At 36.8% G+C, this 17922-nt stretch overlaps 10 protein-coding genes and 6 non-coding genes across 16 annotated transcripts; 5 read left to right on the plus strand and 11 right to left on the minus strand. All coding sequences in view use genetic code 11, as the record gives it.

The window, feature by feature from the left end:
* The first annotated feature begins 257 nt into the window (after positions 1 to 257).
* On the plus strand, positions 258 to 1632 carry atpF (ATP synthase CF0 subunit I). The gene is made up of 2 exons: positions 258 to 416; positions 1225 to 1632. Exons 1-2 carry the CDS (start codon positions 258 to 260, stop codon positions 1630 to 1632), a joined length of 567 nt encoding a protein of 188 aa, YP_008239245.1.
* Positions 1633 to 1723: 91 nt separating this feature from the next.
* atpA (ATP synthase CF1 alpha subunit) lies at positions 1724 to 3238 on the plus strand. The gene has a single exon. It carries the CDS (start codon positions 1724 to 1726, stop codon positions 3236 to 3238), a length of 1515 nt encoding a protein of 504 aa, YP_008239246.1.
* A 135-nt stretch (positions 3239 to 3373) lies between these two features.
* Positions 3374 to 3445, minus strand: trnR-UCU. Its single transcript has one exon. It is a non-coding gene; the product is annotated as a tRNA-Arg (tRNA).
* A 161-nt stretch (positions 3446 to 3606) lies between these two features.
* Positions 3607 to 3663, minus strand: trnfM-CAU. Its single transcript has one exon. It is a non-coding gene; the product is annotated as a tRNA-Met (tRNA).
* Positions 3664 to 3830: 167 nt separating this feature from the next.
* rps14 (ribosomal protein S14) lies at positions 3831 to 4142 on the minus strand. Its single transcript has one exon. It carries the CDS (start codon positions 4140 to 4142, stop codon positions 3831 to 3833), a length of 312 nt encoding a protein of 103 aa, YP_008239247.1.
* A 146-nt stretch (positions 4143 to 4288) lies between these two features.
* psaB (photosystem I P700 apoprotein A2) lies at positions 4289 to 6493 on the minus strand. Its single transcript has one exon. It carries the CDS (start codon positions 6491 to 6493, stop codon positions 4289 to 4291), a length of 2205 nt encoding a protein of 734 aa, YP_008239248.1.
* Positions 6494 to 6518: 25 nt separating this feature from the next.
* Positions 6519 to 8771, minus strand: psaA (photosystem I P700 apoprotein A1). Its single transcript has one exon. It carries the CDS (start codon positions 8769 to 8771, stop codon positions 6519 to 6521), a length of 2253 nt encoding a protein of 750 aa, YP_008239249.1.
* Positions 8772 to 9446: 675 nt separating this feature from the next.
* ycf3 (hypothetical chloroplast RF34) lies at positions 9447 to 11442 on the minus strand. The gene is made up of 3 exons: positions 11311 to 11442; positions 10332 to 10559; positions 9447 to 9605 (listed from the first exon to the last, which is right to left on the minus strand). Exons 1-3 carry the CDS (start codon positions 11440 to 11442, stop codon positions 9447 to 9449), a joined length of 519 nt encoding a protein of 172 aa, YP_008239250.1.
* Positions 11443 to 12062: 620 nt separating this feature from the next.
* On the plus strand, positions 12063 to 12149 carry trnS-GGA. The gene has a single exon. It is a non-coding gene; the product is annotated as a tRNA-Ser (tRNA).
* Positions 12150 to 12460: 311 nt separating this feature from the next.
* Positions 12461 to 13066, minus strand: rps4 (ribosomal protein S4). The gene has a single exon. It carries the CDS (start codon positions 13064 to 13066, stop codon positions 12461 to 12463), a length of 606 nt encoding a protein of 201 aa, YP_008239251.1.
* A 301-nt stretch (positions 13067 to 13367) lies between these two features.
* Positions 13368 to 13440, minus strand: trnT-UGU. Its single transcript has one exon. It is a non-coding gene; the product is annotated as a tRNA-Thr (tRNA).
* A 613-nt stretch (positions 13441 to 14053) lies between these two features.
* trnL-UAA lies at positions 14054 to 14718 on the plus strand. The gene is made up of 2 exons: positions 14054 to 14088; positions 14669 to 14718. It is a non-coding gene; the product is annotated as a tRNA-Leu (tRNA).
* Positions 14719 to 15102: 384 nt separating this feature from the next.
* trnF-GAA lies at positions 15103 to 15175 on the plus strand. Its single transcript has one exon. It is a non-coding gene; the product is annotated as a tRNA-Phe (tRNA).
* Positions 15176 to 15746: 571 nt separating this feature from the next.
* Positions 15747 to 16226, minus strand: ndhJ (NADH-plastoquinone oxidoreductase subunit J). The gene has a single exon. The coding sequence runs from the start codon at positions 16224 to 16226 to the stop codon at positions 15747 to 15749; it is 480 nt and encodes a 159-aa protein (YP_008239252.1).
* A 100-nt stretch (positions 16227 to 16326) lies between these two features.
* ndhK (NADH-plastoquinone oxidoreductase subunit K) lies at positions 16327 to 17064 on the minus strand. Its single transcript has one exon. It carries the CDS (start codon positions 17062 to 17064, stop codon positions 16327 to 16329), a length of 738 nt encoding a protein of 245 aa, YP_008239253.1.
* On the minus strand, positions 17055 to 17417 carry ndhC (NADH-plastoquinone oxidoreductase subunit 3). Its single transcript has one exon. It carries the CDS (start codon positions 17415 to 17417, stop codon positions 17055 to 17057), a length of 363 nt encoding a protein of 120 aa, YP_008239254.1.
* Positions 17418 to 17922: the final 505 nt, after the last annotated feature.

Below are 17922 nucleotides of genomic sequence, written 5' to 3' on the forward strand. Positions count from 1 at the left end.
AGATATGCTCACCTTCTTATTTCCCGTCCTTAGTTTAGGAAAGTGGAAAGTTTTTTCCTTTTATTTTAGGAATTTTGGGAACAGAACATTTCAACAAAGGAAGTCTTTCACCGGTCAAACAAGACGTAAGACTTAATCTAAAAGAAATTACTAGATTGAATCTATTTGCATTAAAAAAACCGATCAAAAAAGGGCGAGCGAAGTAAGTGATCGAAAAACTTTGTTCTTTGTTCGTCCTATCTATAAGAGGAGAGCATATGAAAAATGTAACCCATTCTTTCGTTTTTTTAGCTCACTGGCCATCCGCTGGCAGTTTCGGGCTTAATACCGATATTTTAGCAACAAATCTAATAAATCTAACTGTAGTGGTTGGTGTTTTGATTTTTTTTGGAAAGGGAGTGTGTGCGAGTTGTCTATTTCAAGAATAGATTGGATCTATCCGGCTGCACTTTATAATATTTTTTAGTATTTTTCGGATAAATAAGAAAAGGGTGCACGATCTCGACGAATTACTTCTGAATAAATTCAGAAATCATATGGAAGAACCATAGCATTTCGCGACTCATTGGTAAATCAACTTTGATTCTCTATAAACCAAGAATGTGAGACCATTAACACGGTTAAAGCTAAACTGCTTGAAGTCCAGGCAAAAAGAGGTACTCTTTCTACAACTATATTAGTATTAGTACCAATTTAAACGGGAAATAGCTAATGTAAAATTTATCTGATATAGAACACTCATATCGATAAAATGGTTTGAACTATTTACTAGAAAAAAAAGGGGGCACCCTGCCCTTTTTTAACCAATGCCGAATCGACGACCTATGTATAAAAAAGAGAAATTTTTTGGATTTGAAGAAAAAAAAATAAAAAAGAATTCTATTAATTTTCATTTTCCATTTATTTAGTTAGTTTTTCTTAATGAAATTGAAATTATTAACTAGAGGGCAAATAAAAATAAAGAAACAACTTTGCTGACCATGATATATTTTTATCTAGGCGGAAGAGTCCTCTTAATATTTATCTAGTCTTATATAGGTTTCGGTATATTGAAATATAAACATAAAAAAGAAGATAGAGGATAGGCTCATTACTTAAAAAAAAGATATGGAAATAGCTATAGAAAAAAAAAAAGGAGCGTGAGAGCCAAATGAATCGAAAGATTCATGTTTGGTTCGGGAAGAGATCATAAAAGTTGTAAACTTACAAAATAATCTACTTTCATTAAAAGATTTATTAGATAATCGAAAACAGAGGATCTTGAGTACTATTCGAAATTCAGAAGAATTGCGTAGAGGGACCATTGAGCAACTCGAAAAAGCTCGGATTCGATTACAGAAAGTCGAACTAGAAGCGGATGAGTATCGAATGAATGGATACTCTGAGATAGAACGAGAAAAAGCAAATTTGATTAATGCTACTTCTATTAGTTTGGAACAATTGGAAAAGTCTAAAAACGAAACCCTTTATTTTGAAAAACAAAGGGCAATGAATCAGGTCCGACAGCGGGTTTTCCAACAGGCCGTACAAGGAGCTCTAGGAACTCTGAATAGTTGTTTGAATACCGAGTTACATTTCCGTACGATTCGTGCTAATATTGGCATTCTCGGGTCCCTGGAATGGAAGAAATAATTAAATTAATTAGGCCTTGAACTTCTACTTTCGTTTAGAATTTAGGCATTATTTTTCCCCTTGCTTCCGAAAAAAGAGTCAAGAAACACTAATGGCAACCCTTCGAGTCGACGAAATTCATAAAATTCTCCGCGAACGTATTGAACAATATAATAGGAAAGTAGGGATTGAGAATATAGGTCGCGTAGTTCAAGTGGGGGATGGGATTGCTCGTATTATAGGTCTTGGTGAAATAATGTCAGGTGAATTAGTCGAATTTGCAGAAGGTACTAGGGGTATTGCTCTGAATTTGGAATCCAAAAATGTTGGGATTGTATTAATGGGCGATGGGTTGATGATACAAGAGGGAAGTTTTGTAAAAGCAACAGGAAGAATTGCTCAGATACCCGTGAGTGAGGCTTACTTGGGTCGTGTTGTAAATGCTCTGGCTAAACCTATTGATGGGAAAGGCGAAATTATAGCTTCCGAATCTCGCTTAATTGAATCTCCTGCTCCAAGTATAATTTCCAGGCGTTCCGTATACGAACCTCTTCAAACAGGGCTTATTGCTATCGATTCGATGATCCCTATAGGGCGCGGTCAGCGAGAGTTAATTATTGGGGACAGACAGACTGGCAAAACAGCAGTAGCCACAGATACAATTCTCAATCAAAAAGGGCAAGGTGTAATATGTGTTTATGTAGCTATCGGTCAAAGAGCATCCTCCGTAGCTCAAGTAGTAACTACTTTCCATGAGGAGGGGGCCATGGAATACACTATTGTAGTAGCTGAAATGGCGGATTCACCTGCTACATTACAATACCTCGCTCCTTATACGGGAGCAGCCCTGGCTGAGTATTTTATGTACCGCGAACGGCATACTTTAATAATTTATGATGATCTCTCCAAACAGGCACAAGCTTATCGCCAAATGTCCCTTCTATTAAGAAGACCTCCCGGACGTGAGGCTTATCCAGGGGATGTTTTTTATTTGCATTCACGCCTTTTAGAAAGAGCCGCTAAATTAAATTCTCTTTTAGGCGAAGGAAGTATGACCGCTTTACCAATAGTTGAGACTCAATCTGGAGACGTTTCCGCCTATATTCCTACTAATGTAATCTCCATTACAGATGGACAAATATTCTTATCTGCGGATCTATTCAATGCCGGAATTCGACCCGCTATTAATGTGGGTATTTCTGTTTCCAGAGTAGGATCCGCGGCTCAAATTAAAGCCATGAAACAAGTAGCTGGCAAATCAAAATTGGAACTAGCGCAATTCGCAGAGTTACAAGCCTTTGCACAATTCGCCTCTGCTCTCGATAAAACAAGTCAGAATCAATTGGCAAGGGGTCGACGATTAAGGGAATTGCTTAAACAATCCCAGGCAAATCCTCTCCCAGTGGAAGAGCAGATAGCTACTATTTATACCGGAACAAGAGGATATCTTGATTCGTTAGAAATTGAACAGGTAAATAAATTTCTGGATGAGTTACGTAAACATCTAAAAGATACTAAACCTCAATTCCAAGAAATTATATCTTCTAGCAAGACATTCACCGAGCAAGCGGAAATCCTTTTGAAGGAAGCTATTCAGGAACAGCTGGAACGGTTTTCTCTTCAGTAACAAATAAATTTTGCATGTCTACTCTTGTTAGTAGAATAGGAATCGTTGAGAAAGCTTTTTCATTTGAATCATGCAAAAAAGTTTTCTTTGTTTTTAGTTTAGTATAGTTATTTAAAGAATAGATAGAAATAAGATTGCGTCCAATAGGATTTGAACCTATACCAAAGGTTTAGAAGACCTCTGTCCTATCCATTAGACAATGGACGCTTTTCTTTCATATTTTATTCTTTCTTTTATTTTTTTGCTTCTTCCGAGAAAAAACTGTTAGACCAAAACTCTTTTAGGAAATCAAAAAATCCAGATACAAATGCATGATGTATATATTATATCATGCATATATCATAAAGAAGGAGTATGGAGGCGGTAGTGGGAATCGAACCCGCAACCCCAAGGTTATGAGCCTTATGAGCTACCAAACTGCTCTATACTCTTAAACTAAAGAGGGGTAACTAGTGGATAAAAGAGGGTTGGATACGCCCCTCTACCAATATCTATACAAATAGAATAGTCCATTTATACAGAATGGTAAAGAGGGCTCCTCTATGATTATCAATTCCAGAAATCCATACAAATACGAAAGGGTATTTTATCCTTACCAACTGGATCTTGTTGCACCCGGTAACAAACATTCATAAACCATTTCTCGAAGTACGTGTCCGGATAGCCCAAAATGTCGATAGTTAGCTCTAGGTCTTCCGGTCAAAAAACAACGTCGATGAAGGCGTGTAGGTGCACTATTACGCGGTAGGGATTGCAATTTTTCTCGCATTTTCGTTTTTTCACTCAAACTCAAGGGAGAAACTTTGCTTCTTATCTTTTTTTTTAAAGATTGACGAATCAAATGATATTTCTGTTCTAATTTCTGCCGCTTCTTCTCCCTCTGAATCAAACTTTTTTTTGCCATAATGTGTCGTTGCTATTATTACCAAGTATACGGTTCTAATCCTAGATGGAAAAATAAATAGAAAAAGAAATCTAAAAAGGCAGATCCTCCCTCTCTATCAAGAGTAATGAACTAGGTGCTGATACAGTACAAAAAAACAAACTAAATTAACCAAACTTGCCTGATGTTGAGGCAATCAAGAAAGCTGCATAAGTGAATATATAACCCACGGAAAAGTGAGCTAATCCAACCAATCTTGCTTGCACAATGGAAAGAGCCACGGGCTTATCTCTCCAGCGAATTAAATTAGCTAAAGGTGTGCGTTCATGAGCCCATGCTAAAGTCTCAATTAATTCCTGCCAATACCCCCGCCAGGAAATTAAGAACATAAATCCAGTAGCCCAAACAAGATGTCCAAATAAGAACATCCACGCCCATACCGATAAACTATTCATCCCAAAAGGATTATATCCATTGATAAGTTGTGAAGAGTTTAACCATAGGTAATCTCTTAACCATCCCATCAAATAAGTGGAGGATTCATTAAATTGTGAAACGTTGCCCTGCCATAATGTGATATGTTTCCAATGCCAATAAAAAGTAACCCACCCAATGGTATTTAACATCCAGAAAACTGCCAAATAAAATGCGTCCCAAGCAGAAATATCACAAGTACCGCCGCGCCCTGGGCCGTCACAAGGAAAACTATATCCAAAATCCTTTTTATCTGGCATTAATTTGGAACCGCGTGCATCTAAAGCGCCCTTTACTAAAATCAATGTAGTTGTATGCAAACCTAGAGCAATAGCATGATGAACCAAGAAATCCCCAGGTCCTATTGTTAAGAAAAGCGAATTACTATTCTCATTAACAGCATTCAACCATCCGGGCAACCATAGGCTTCGACCCGCATTGAAAGCGGGGCCATTCGTTGAAGATAAGAGTATATCGAACCCATATGTCGTCTTGCCATGAGCAGATTGTATCCATTGGGCAAATATAGGTTCGATCAAGATTTGCTTTTCTGGAGTACCAAAAGCAAGCATGACGTCGTTATGAACATAAAGGCCCAAGGTATGGAATCCTAGAAAGAGGCTAGCCCAACTTAAATGAGATATGATAGCTTCTTTATGGTCTAACATTCTTGCCAATACATTATCCTCATTCTGTTCCGGATTGTAATCCCTAATGAAAAAAATAGCTCCATGAGCAAAAGCCCCTGTCATGATGAACCCTGCAATATATTGGTGATGAGTATATAAAGCAGCTTGAGTAGTAAAGTCTTGTGCTATGAATGCATAAGGAGGTAAAGAGTACATATGTTGAGCTACTAAGGAAGTAATAACCCCTAAAGAAGCTAGAGCAAGACCTAACTGAAAATGAATCGAATTGTTGATTGTGTCATAAAGGCCCTTATGCCCACGCCCTAATCGACCCCCCGGAGGAGTATGCGCTTCTAAAAGATCTTTAATACTGTGCCCAATTCCGAAGTTAGTTCGATACATGTGACCGGCAATGAGAAAAATAAATGCAATAGCTAAATGATGGTGAGCCATATCGGTCAGCCACAAACTTTGTGTTTGTGGATGGAATCCCCCAAGAAGAGTTAGAATGGCAGTTCCCGCTCCTTGAGCGGTACCAAATAAATGATTACTCGAATCAGGGTTTTGGGCATAAAGATTCCATTGACCCGTCAAAAGGGGTCCCAACCCCTGGGGATAGGGTAATACATCTAAGAAATTATTCCATCGAACGTACTCCCCCCTGGATGCGGGAATAGCAACATGAACTAAATGTCCTGTCCAAGCCAAAGAACTTACCCCGAAAAGTCCTGACAAATGATGATTGAGACGAGATTCCGCGTTTTTGAACCACGAAAGGCTTGGTTTCCATTTGGGTTGTAGATGTAACCAACCCGCTATTAAGGACAGCGTAGAAAGAAATAATAGAAAAAGAGCTCCAGTATAAAGATCCTCATTGGTGCGTAATCCTATTGTATACCACCACTGATAAACTCCAGAATAAGCAATATTCACTGGACCAGCAGCACCTCCTCGAGTAAAGGCTTCCACAGCGGGTTGACCAAAATGAGGATCCCAAATCGCATGAGCAATAGGTCTTACGTGTAAAGGATCCTGTATCCATGATTCAAAATTTCCTTGCCAAGCTACATGAAACAGATTTCCGGACGTCCATAGAAAGATTATTGCTAATTGCCCAAAGTGAGAAGCAAAAATGTTCTGATAAAGACGTTCTTCAGTAATATCATCATGACTTTCGAAATCATGTGCGGTAGCAATACCAAACCAAATACGACGAGTAGTGGGGTCCTGAGCTAAGCCTTGGCTAAACCTGGGAAATCTTAATTCCATAATGCCTTTCAAATCCTCCTAGCCACTATCCTACTGCAATAATTCTCGCTAAGAAGAATGCCCATGTCGTGGCAATTCCACCCAGAAGGTAATGGGTTACTCCTACAGCGCGTCCTTGTATAATGCTCAAGGCTCTAGGCTGAGTAGCAGGAGCAACTTTTAATTTGTTATGAGCCCAAACGATAGATTCAATGAGTTCTTGCCAATAACCACGGCCGCTGAATAAAAACATTAAACTGAAGGCCCAGACAAAATGAGCACCTAAGAAAAAAAGACCATATGCAGATAATGAAGAACCATAAGACTGAATGACTTGCGATGCCTGTGCCCACAAGAAATCTCGAAGCCACCCATTAATCGTAATGGAACTCTGTGCAAAGTTTCCCCCTGTAATATGAGTTACCACCCCTTGATCACTTATAGTACCCCAAACATCCGACTGCATTTTCCAACTGAAATGGAAAATGACTACCGAAATTGCATTGTACATCCAGAATAAACCTAAGAAAACATGATCCCAGGCGGATACTTGACATGTTCCCCCTCGGCCAGGCCCATCGCAAGGAAAGCGAAAACCTAGATTTGCTTTATCGGGTATCAAACGGGAACTCCGAGCAAATAAAACACCTTTCAAAAGTATTAATACAGTCACATGTATGGTAAATGCATGAATGTGATGGACTAAAAAATCTGCGGTTCCTAATGGAATAGGTAACAAAGCCACTTTGCCACCTACTGCTACTAACTCGCCGCCTCCCCACGTTAAGCTAGTACTTGTTGTTGCACCAGGAGCTGTTACGCCAGGCGCAGTAGCATGGATATTTTGTACCCATTGAGCAAAGATAGGTTGTAATTGTATGGCAGTATCCGAAAACATATCTTGTGGACGGCCTAAAGCACTCATGGTATCATTATGAATGTACAAGCCAAAACTGTGAAAACCTAGAAATATACATACCCAGTTAAGGTGGGATATGATTGCATCGCGGTGTCTAAGGACGCGATCTAATAGATCGTTGTATCGAGTAGTTGGATCATAGTCTCTTACCATAAAAATTGCTGCATGTGCAGCAGCACCGACTATTAGAAATCCGCCAATCCACATGTGGTGTGTGAACAAGGAAAGTTGTGTACCATAGTCAGTAGCTAGGTATGGATAGGGAGGCATAGAATACATATGATGAGCTACAACAATGGTTGTAGAGCCTAGCATAGCTAGGTTAAGAGATAATTGAGCATGCCATGACGTTGTTAAGATTTCATAAAGACCCTTATGGCCTTGTCCTGTAAATGGGCCCTTGTGAGCCTCCAAAATATCTTTAAGTCCATGGCCAATACCCCAATTGGTCCTATACATATGACCTGCGATTAGGAAAAGAATAGCAATAGCTAAATGATGGTGCGCAATATCGGTCAGCCAGAGACCACCGGTTACTGGATCTAGTCCTCCGCGAAAAGTCAGAAATTCTGCGTATTTGGACCAATTTAAAGTGAAAAAAGGGGTTGCTCCTTCGGCAAAACTAGGATAAAGTTGAGCCAAAAGGTCCCGATTCAAGATAAATTCATGAGGAAGTGGTATCTCTTTAGGATCCACCCCAGCGTCAAGAAATTGGTTAATTGGTAAAGATACATGAATTTGGTGCCCCGCCCAAGAAAGAGACCCAAGTCCTAATAATCCCGCTAAGTGGTGATTCAACATGGATTCTACATCTTGGAACCAGGCCAATTTGGGAGCGGCTTTGTGATAATGGAACCAACCAGCAAAAAGCATTAACGCTGCAAAAATCAATGCACCAATTGCAGTACAATAGAGTTGTAATTCACTAGTTATTCCAGATGCTCGCCAAAGCTGAAAAAAACCAGAGGTTATTTGGATTCCTCGGAAACCCCCGCCTACATCACCATTCAATATTTCTTGCCCTACTATAGGCCAAACTACCTGAGCACTGGGTCCAATGTGAGTAGGATCACTTAGCCATGCTTCATAATTGGAAAAACGGGCGCCATGAAAGTACATGCCACTCAACCAAAGAAAGATAATGGAAAGTTGCCCGAAATGAGCACTAAAGACTTTTCGAGAAATCTCCTCCAAATCACCAGTATGACTATCGAAATCGTGAGCATCAGCATGTAGGTTCCAGATCCAAGTGGTAGTATCAGGGCCCTTAGCTAGTGTTCTTGAGAAATGGCCGGGTCTGGCCCATTCCTCAAAAGATGTTTTTACAGGATCCCTATCCACAACAATTTTTACTTCTGGTTCCGGCGAACGAATAATCATTAAGTCCTCCTCTTTCCGGACAAGACATACAAAGAGACCCGCCAACTGTCTTTTTAGTGAATCTTTGAAAGATATATATTTTGAAAGATAGATTTTGAAAGATAGATTTTGAAAGATAGATATTGTGATTAGTTCTTTTCTTTACTATCTACCATCCTTCTATTTTTTTTTAGTTATTCACTGGAGCAATTATATATTGAAGTCAATCCGAGGCAAGTGTTCGGGTCTATTATGACATAAAGATTAGGTGCCTAACGGACATTGTTTATCTTGAAAAACAAATATTTCTCGACGTAAGAAAAAAATCTTTTTTATTTTTAATTTAAGAAACTAGTGTATTTTTTTTGAGGGCATAAGCTCCTATCTATATCTACTTTCCTTGAGCATAATATAGGGTTTTTTATTTGATTCTAAATTCCAAGATAACTCATTAGAATTATTAATAAGATGGTCCTAATATATTAGCAATATTTAGATTGCCCCCTCTTTTTATTCACTTTATTACTTCTATTCTAGACCCTATCCCTATGGTTTATTCTTATGAAATATCATATAAAATAGAAGGTATAAGAAATGGATATAATGAAATTCTTGATTCGATCTTACGACCTAATTTATTTGATTAATGGATCAACAACCAAACCACCCATTTTATGAAAAAGAAGGAGCATGGTCTTATTCAAATTCAAAGCGCTTCGTAATCTTCAACCAGTTCTGTGCTTCAATATAATTTCCCGGAGTAAGCGCTATAGCTTGTTTCCAATATTCAGCAGCTTGATCAAACCAAGCTTCCGCAATTTCCGAATCACCCTGTAGAATGGCCTGTTCTCCTCGGTCGGAATAGGAAGTTCCTTCCCTTAGAACCGTACTTGAGAGTTTCCTACCTCATACGGCTCAGAAATTGCTATCTGAATTTCCCCTATCTTAACTGAATTCGATTTATCAAAAATCGATCCAATTTGTTCTTGGGTTAAGCAGAAGAAATTAATTACCTAAGTTTCAAACCCTAATTTTTATCAATAATCAGTTTGATCTTTTTTCCCACCTTCAGAAGAATGAAGCATAGATAGATATAGAGCCTTCGTTCAAATTTTCTGAAAGGTAACTATCCCGGTTTCATATATGAAATCTCTATAGAATCCTTGAAAAAGACTTTTTTCCATAAGAAAGAAAAAAGAACTTACTATCTTTGGGATCTGATACTACACCGCTGCTTAATCCCTTAGTGGATCGGCTCTATTACATAAGCGGATTCCTAAATTTTGCCCCATATCATGGGATAAGTAAGCAGTTTTTTTTAGTTGTATCGACCCAGTCGCTCACTAATTGATCTTTACGGTGCTTTCTCTATCAATTTGAGAAACTTTATCCATAGAGTAGTAGTATAGGCCATACTTTCTTCGTTTTTTGATTCTCGTGAAGTGTCCTTCCTTCCTACAGCTGATAGGGAAAAATCGTTGTTTTTACGATCCCTATGTAGAAAGCCCTTTTTTTCTAGTATTTACTAGAAAATTTGATCCTCTCTTTTTTTTTTTCTTTCTATAGTGGAGATAGTCGCACGTAATGACAGATCACGGCCATATTATTAAAAGCTTGCGGTAAGAAGGGGTTTCGTTCTAGTGCCCGGAAATAATATTCCAAAGCCTTTGTATGCTCTCCATTGCTTGTGTGTATAAGGCCTATGTTATAGAGTATATAACTTCGATCATAGGGATCGATTTCTAGTCGCGTAGCTTCATAATAATTTTGCAAAGCTTCCGCATAATTTCCTTCGGATTGAGCCAACATCCGTTACGGTCGTTCATTCTATTCAAAAAATCTCCGTTCCAAAACCGTACATGAGGTTTTCATCTCATACGGCTCCTCCCTTCTGTACATAATAGTACTAAGCGAAATAATCTATAGAATCAAAATAGAATTAGTCCCGTCTCATTATGAACCGAAAGGGGCTGGTATTTTTCCAAGAAATCTCTAGCCAACCTTCCCACAAGAGGTTTTTCTTAACACCAATGAATTCTATTAATGCTAGAGGAAAACGATAGCTCCAATAATTTCTTTGTTCTCAACGCCTCCTATTTAGAGGAATTAGCTACTTCAACGATCTTTGATGGTTATAGGGGTATCCAAAGTACAAACCTGATGGTTGTTTGTTATCCCAACCATTCTTCCCAGCCCTGATACCGATCAGGAAAGGGGTAATTTCTAACAAAGTTTTTCTCTTGTTGATTCCTATTTCTAGGTGTAGTGCTTTTCTCCCCTATGCTGCCTACGGATACTAATAGAGTAGGATTGGCCTGTAATCCATACCATACCATATCCTGTAGGTGTAACCTTTCGCTCAATACTCAAATCTACAATTGAAGTATCTGAAGCCGCATCAATCGAGGATACACGACGGAAGGAATTGTTAGTTCGCCTCACCTTCCCGAAGCGTGGGTTTGTTTGCTTTACAAATTTGGTTCTCTCTATGCCAACCCCCCTCTCTTTTTCGTAAGACTGAGGTATAGGTAGGGCTAAAAAAAAGCAAAAAAAAGAGTCAAATCGCACCATCTCTATAATAAGTAAATGCCTTTTTTTCTCCTGAGGTTGTCGGAATTATTCGCAATAAAATATTGGCTACAATTGAGGAGGTCTTATCAATGAAATTTCCATTTCCACGGGATCTAGGCATAATTCCCAACCCATTCTATATAGAATTGTTTTCATTCCTTCACAAAATAACATAAAAACAAACACATTCGATTCTTATAATTATAAATAGATTGATCCATATGCTCTACTCTAAATCCATATGCTTTAAATGGATAAGAGAGATATGGATTTTCCGCTCAGCTCAAATTGTATCCTTTTCCTTCTGCTTGGACACGAAGAGATATGAAATATTTGACTAAGACTGGATTTCATTCCACTTTCCTATTTCTGAACAACAACTTATGTTATCAACTATTTCGTGTTTTCAAAGTTATTAATTGTCTCATACCCTATTTTGGATTTCGATAGTATGGTGTAGCGTATCTTATGCAAACGGAATTCTAAGGTTTCTTTATTTTATTATGCAATAAGAAGAATTCTTCCATTTTCTTTTTCTTTAGTTGCGGGAAAACCCAAATTAAAACTTTTATTTTATAGCGAGCGCAATTTCTAGTAAAAAATCCTGTATCCTTCCACTTAGATCAAAAGGAATTTTTCCAATAGAACTATGGAACCCCCGAGTGGTTGCGGTTGTACCTGTACTGCAGGAATAAGAAAACTCGCTATTCACTCAGTTTATTTTCCATAATAAGTTATGTAGGAGAGATGGCCGAGCGGTTCAAGGCGTAGCATTGGAACTGCTATGTAGACTTTTGTTTACCGAGGGTTCGAATCCCTCTCTTTCCGTTTTTCTTAATTCATCAACGTTAAGGATCACAATGTATCAAATCAAATAACAATTTTTTCCAGCAATAATATAATATCTTATATTATCTTATTTTGATTTAATAGAAATTAGAAATTCTCTATAGCAAATTACTGTGGTATGTAAAATACACATAGAGGAAAAAAGAAAAAAGGATCCTAATCCTAGGGTTAATCAATTTTAGCTAGTTGATGGGAAAATACAAATTAATGGTAATGGTCTTAGGGCGATTTAGTTCGGGGAAAGGGGAAGGGGAAGAAAATTCTATGAACCTTTCCTTTTTTCGTTAAGTTCAAGTCTGACGAGAGTAATATTCTACAACTAACAACTCATTTATTTTGAGACCGACCCACTTCCTATCTAGGATTTTATTTACTAGTCCTTTATATTCCAACGTGTCAATCGCCAAATGCTTTGGCAATTTCCCCGGGTCCGATGAAGCAATATAATTTTGAACCAGACCTTTTGATCTTTGGTTATCTTTCGTAGTAATAATATCTCGGGGTTTGCAACGAAAACTTGGTATATTGACTATACGACCATTAACTAAAATATGTCTATGGTTGACTAATTGGCGGGCCCCAGGAATGGTTGAAGCCATACCCAATCGAAAAAGGATATTATCCAAACGCATTTCAAGTAATTGTAGTAAAACCTGGCCTGTTGACCTTTTTGCTTTTCCAGCGATATGTACATATCTAAGTAATTGTCGTTCTGTCAGACCATAATGAAAACGCAATTTCTGTTTTTCTTGAAGACGAATACGATATTGCTCCTTTTTCCCAGAATTGAATTTTTTTTTAAGATTACTTCCGGATTTAGGTGTTTTTCTAGTGAGTCCTGGTAAAGCTCCCAGACGGCGTATTTTTTTTAAACGAGGTCCTCGATAACGGGACATGAAGACTCCTTTTTTTATTTTATTGAAATTTCATTTTACACAATTAATTTCATTGTATTTACATTACAGAATACATCGAAATTAAAACTGAATTAAACTACAGGATAAACAGAGTAAAATCAACTAAAGTACCCCAAAAAATGGAATTTCATCAAAATCTTTTTTTTTGTATATATATTATTTATTTTATTGTTTTGTATCTAGCAAAATTGTAAGGTAAAAAACATAAAAGATCCTGGATTCTCCATTTAATTCGGAAAAAAAGAGATTCTTGTTCGTAGAACATCGATAGAGAAAAAAAAGCCGACTATCGGATTTGAACCGATGACCCTCGCATTACAAATGCGATGCTCTAACCTCTGAGCTAAGTGGGCTTACATAACGGAAATAGTGTAACAAATAGAAATAGGTATAGTATAGGAAATCCGTAAAATCTCAGATATTAGTTATTAATCTTAGCTATTAACTAGTTCTAAATTTGAAGTTATACTTATAAAAATAAAAAAATACTAAAACTTCTTAAAGATAAAGTTAGCTTGATATGCTTAACTATAGGATATTAAAAAATAAAATTATAGAATTTATTGGTATTTTCATTCGATCATTATAGACTTTATTATTTGTTAATAATTTGAGGATTAATATTTCACTAAGGGGAACATAGAGTCAGAGTAAATAAAATTGCTAATTCTGATTAGAAAAAAAGAATAAATATCAAGCGTTATAGTATAATTTTGAATACTATAAAAAAGTAAGACGGGAGGTGGGGGAGATAAAAACTTTTGGATATATTGATTCGGATTGAATTGCAAATACATCAAGGATAGAATCAATTCAATTCTGAATTGCAATAAGCAAGCGAGGTCTCTCAAATAGAGTCGAACTGAACTGCTAGACTACGTTGAGTGATGAACTCAATGATTCAAAAAAAAACTAAGAGATGGATGAAATTACACAAGGAATCCTGGTCTCAAAGAAGAGGGAAATGGGGATATGGCGAAATCGGTAGACGCTACGGACTTGATTGTATTGAGCCTTGGTATGGAAACCTGCTAAGTGGTAACTTCCAAATTCAGAGAAACCCTGGAATTAAAAAAGGGCAATCCTGAGCCAAATCCGTGTTTTGAGAAAACAAGGGGTTCTCGAACTAGAATACAAAGGAAAAGGATAGGTGCAGAGACTCAATGGAAGCTGTTCTAACGAATCGAGTTAATTACGTTGTGTTGTTAGTGGAATTCCTTCTAGTTCTAAATTAGAGAAAGAGGGGTTTTATACCTTATACATTTAATAAACACGTATAGATACTGACATAGCAAACGATTAATCACAGAACTCATATTATATTCTAATTATAATATAGGTTCTTTATCTTTTTTAAAAATGAAATTAGAAATGATAATGATTATGAAATAAAAAACTCATATCATAATTTTTTTTTTCATTATTGTGAATCCACTCCAATCGAATATTGAATAATCAAATTCTTCAATTAAAATTCAAAGTTTTCGAGATCTTTAAAAAAGTGGATTAATCGGACGAGGACAAAGAGAGAGTCCCATTCTACATGTCAATACTGACAACAATGAAATTTCTAGTAAAAGGAAAATCCGTCGACTTTATAAGTTGTGAGGGTTCAAGTCCCTCTATCCCCAAATCCTCTTTTATTCCCTAACTATACTATATTATTATTATTTATCCTCTTTTTTTTTCTTTTTATCAATGCACTTTTTTTCTTTTTATCAATGCAATGGGTTTAAGATTCATTAGCTTTCTCATTCTACTCTTTCACAAAGGAATGCGAAGAGAACTCAATGGATCTTATCCTATTCATTGAATAGATTTCTTTTTTATTAGAGTATCGGCAAGAAATCTTGGTTATTCACTCTATTTTTAAGTTTTATTTAAGTAAACCATGCACAATGCATAGGACTACCCCCCCCATTTTCAAATTTTAAATTTGAAATACTTTAATTAATTTTTAGTCCTTTTAATTGACATAGATACAAATACTCTACTAGGATGATGCACAAGAAAAGGTCAGGATAGCTCAGTTGGTAGAGCAGAGGACTGAAAATCCTCGTGTCACCAGTTCAAATCTGGTTCCTGGCAGAGAAAAAAAAAAAAAGATCCACCGAATAGGTATTGATCCAAATACCTCGAGATGGATTGTGATACATATTCATTAATAATATTTATTCATCTAAGTGGATAAATCTATAATATAAATATAGAGGCACTTCTTTTTCTTTTTAAAGAAGTTTAAAAATATATCTTTTCTTTATGATAAAGAAGGGGGTGAGATTCCCCTTTATTTTTTTGCGTTTCTTAATTTTGTATTCCGCTATTCCGACGAATATTTTTTTAGTCTTGCTTATCTTTATCTTATCTTATTTTCCTAGTTGTGCTAAGTAATGTGCGCGGTACAAAGTTCCTGGTAGAGAACTTCTTTGAGTCATCCTATTTTTCTGTTCATATGAAGGAAATTAATATGCGATTTTCAAAATAGGGGAATCCAAATGAAACCCTTTTTTTGCTCAGTCTATCTGGAATGCTTTTGTATAATTAGGAATTAATTATAAATAGGTATTCCGTTTCATCTAGGAAAAGAACCTAAAAATATTCCTTGACTTGAATAAAATCTGGAGTTGTGTTGTATAAGTGAGCATGAATTTCTTATCATTCAATGAGCATCTTGTATTTCATAAAAATTGGGGGTTATATAATCCTTACGTAAGGGCCAGCCTATCCAACTTTCAGGCATTAGGATACGTTTAAGGCGCGGATGATTATCATAAGAGATTCCCACCATATCATAAGATTCGCGTTCTTGAAAATCGGCACTTCTCCAAATCCAGAAGACAGACGGAATTCTAGGATTATCCTTTTGGGCAAAGACTTTTATGCAGACTTCTTCTGGATTATCTATACCATATTGTATTCTCGTAAGATGATACACGCTAGCTAAAGATCCACCGGGTGCTACATCATAAGCACATTGGGAGCGTAAATAATTGTAACCATATACATATAAAATGACAGCAATGGAATCCCAATCCCCTGCTTTTATTTGTAAAGTCTCTATTCCTCGGTGATCAAAGCCCAAAGATCTATGAACCACCTCATGTTTGACTAGCCAATTAGATAACCAACCCTGCTGCATTGTCTTCATCTCTCCCTCTTTGTATAAATATTTCACATTTCGGATGCAAGTTTGAAAGATTGCCCTGCTTTTTATTTTTCTACACAAAAGAGCCCCTCTCCTAATTCACTAATTTGTAGGAAGGTACTGAACTTTTGGATTTGAAAAAAGTTTCAGAAGATATATCTAATGTAGATGGTGATTGATAGAGCAATTCTTGCTCATAAGTTCCTGTATGAGTACTGCGCCTAACATAAAGCTTGTGACTGGTAGTAAAACATCTATTTTTATTTTGAGATAGAGTTTGATCCTCAACTATTTCTCGCGATATCTTCTTACGAAGTTTTGTTAGGGCATCTATAACTGCCTCCGGTTTAGGTGGGCAGCCCGGCAAGTAGACATCCACAGGAATTAACTTATCAACTCCCCGAACAGTACTATAGGAATCCGTACTGAACATTCCCCCTGTAATAGTACAGGCTCCCATAGCAATGACGTATTTTGGTTCAGGCATTTGCTCGTATAATCTCACTAAAGAGGGAGCCATTTTCATTGTTACCGTACCGGCTGTTAAAATTAGGTCTGCTTGCCTAGGACTTGATCTTGGTACCAATCCATAACGATCAAAGTCGAATCGTGAGCCTATTAATGAAGCAAATTCAATGAAACAACAACTGGTACCGTATAGAAGGGGCCATAAACTGGAGAGTCTTGACCAATTCGAAAGATCATTTGGTGTAGTTGAAATAACAGAATTGGAACTTGTTTGGTCAAGTAAGGGAAACTCAATCAAATTCATAACTGTCTCAATAGAATCTTTTCCTTCTTTTTTTTTGTCTAAATATTCAGTTAAGACCATTCCAAGGCTCCTTTTCGCCATGCATAAACTAAACCAACAACTAAGATAAGCACGAAAATCAAAGCTTCGATAAAAACGGATACACCCAATACGTCGAAACTCATTGCCCAAGGGTATAGAAAGACGGTTTCCACATCAAAAACAACAAAAACGAGCGCAAACATATAATAGCGTATTCGGAATTGTACCCAAGCCCCTCCCATGGGTTCTATACCCGATTCATAACTAGAAAGCTTCTCTGGTCCTTCACTAACCGGGGCTAAAAGTCCTGAAATCGAAAATGCCAAAATAGGAATAAGGCTTGCTATTATTAGAAATGTCCAAAAAATATCATATTCGTGAAGCAGAAACATAATGTACTCCCATTAATGTGGAATAGGCGGAACTTAAATTAGTCAATTCAATTCAGCATTGTCAATTTATCCAGAACTTCTCTCTTTTCCTCGGTGAAACAAGAATCTTTTTTGTTCAAACAAAAGCGCTTAGTTTAAGTTTAGCCTTTGTTTCCTCTGTGCTGCATCTTCTTTAAAGATTCATCCAATGGAATCCCAACTCCCTTTCTTTTGGATTTCCATTCTATTTAGATATGGTGTATGTAGATCTAATTCTTATATAAAGAAAACTTTCTCGTTTCACTTTGTCTCGCTTTCTCTAGAATCTCTAGAAAAAAGAATAGCTCTATCCTTTATTTAATATTTAATAATAAAATAATAAGAGACTATTAAATAAAAATGAGAATACTACTAAATTAGAACCTAATTAAGATAGTAGGACTAATCTATGCAGTATAATTAATGAGAAGTAATACTATAAAATAAAAATAAAGAACTCTATTTCAGAACTATGAGACAGAATATT

Source organism: Triticum urartu, chloroplast, assembly GCF_056163025.1.
Source record: "Triticum urartu chloroplast, complete genome".
Lineage (NCBI taxonomy): Eukaryota > Viridiplantae > Streptophyta > Magnoliopsida > Poales > Poaceae > Triticum > Triticum urartu.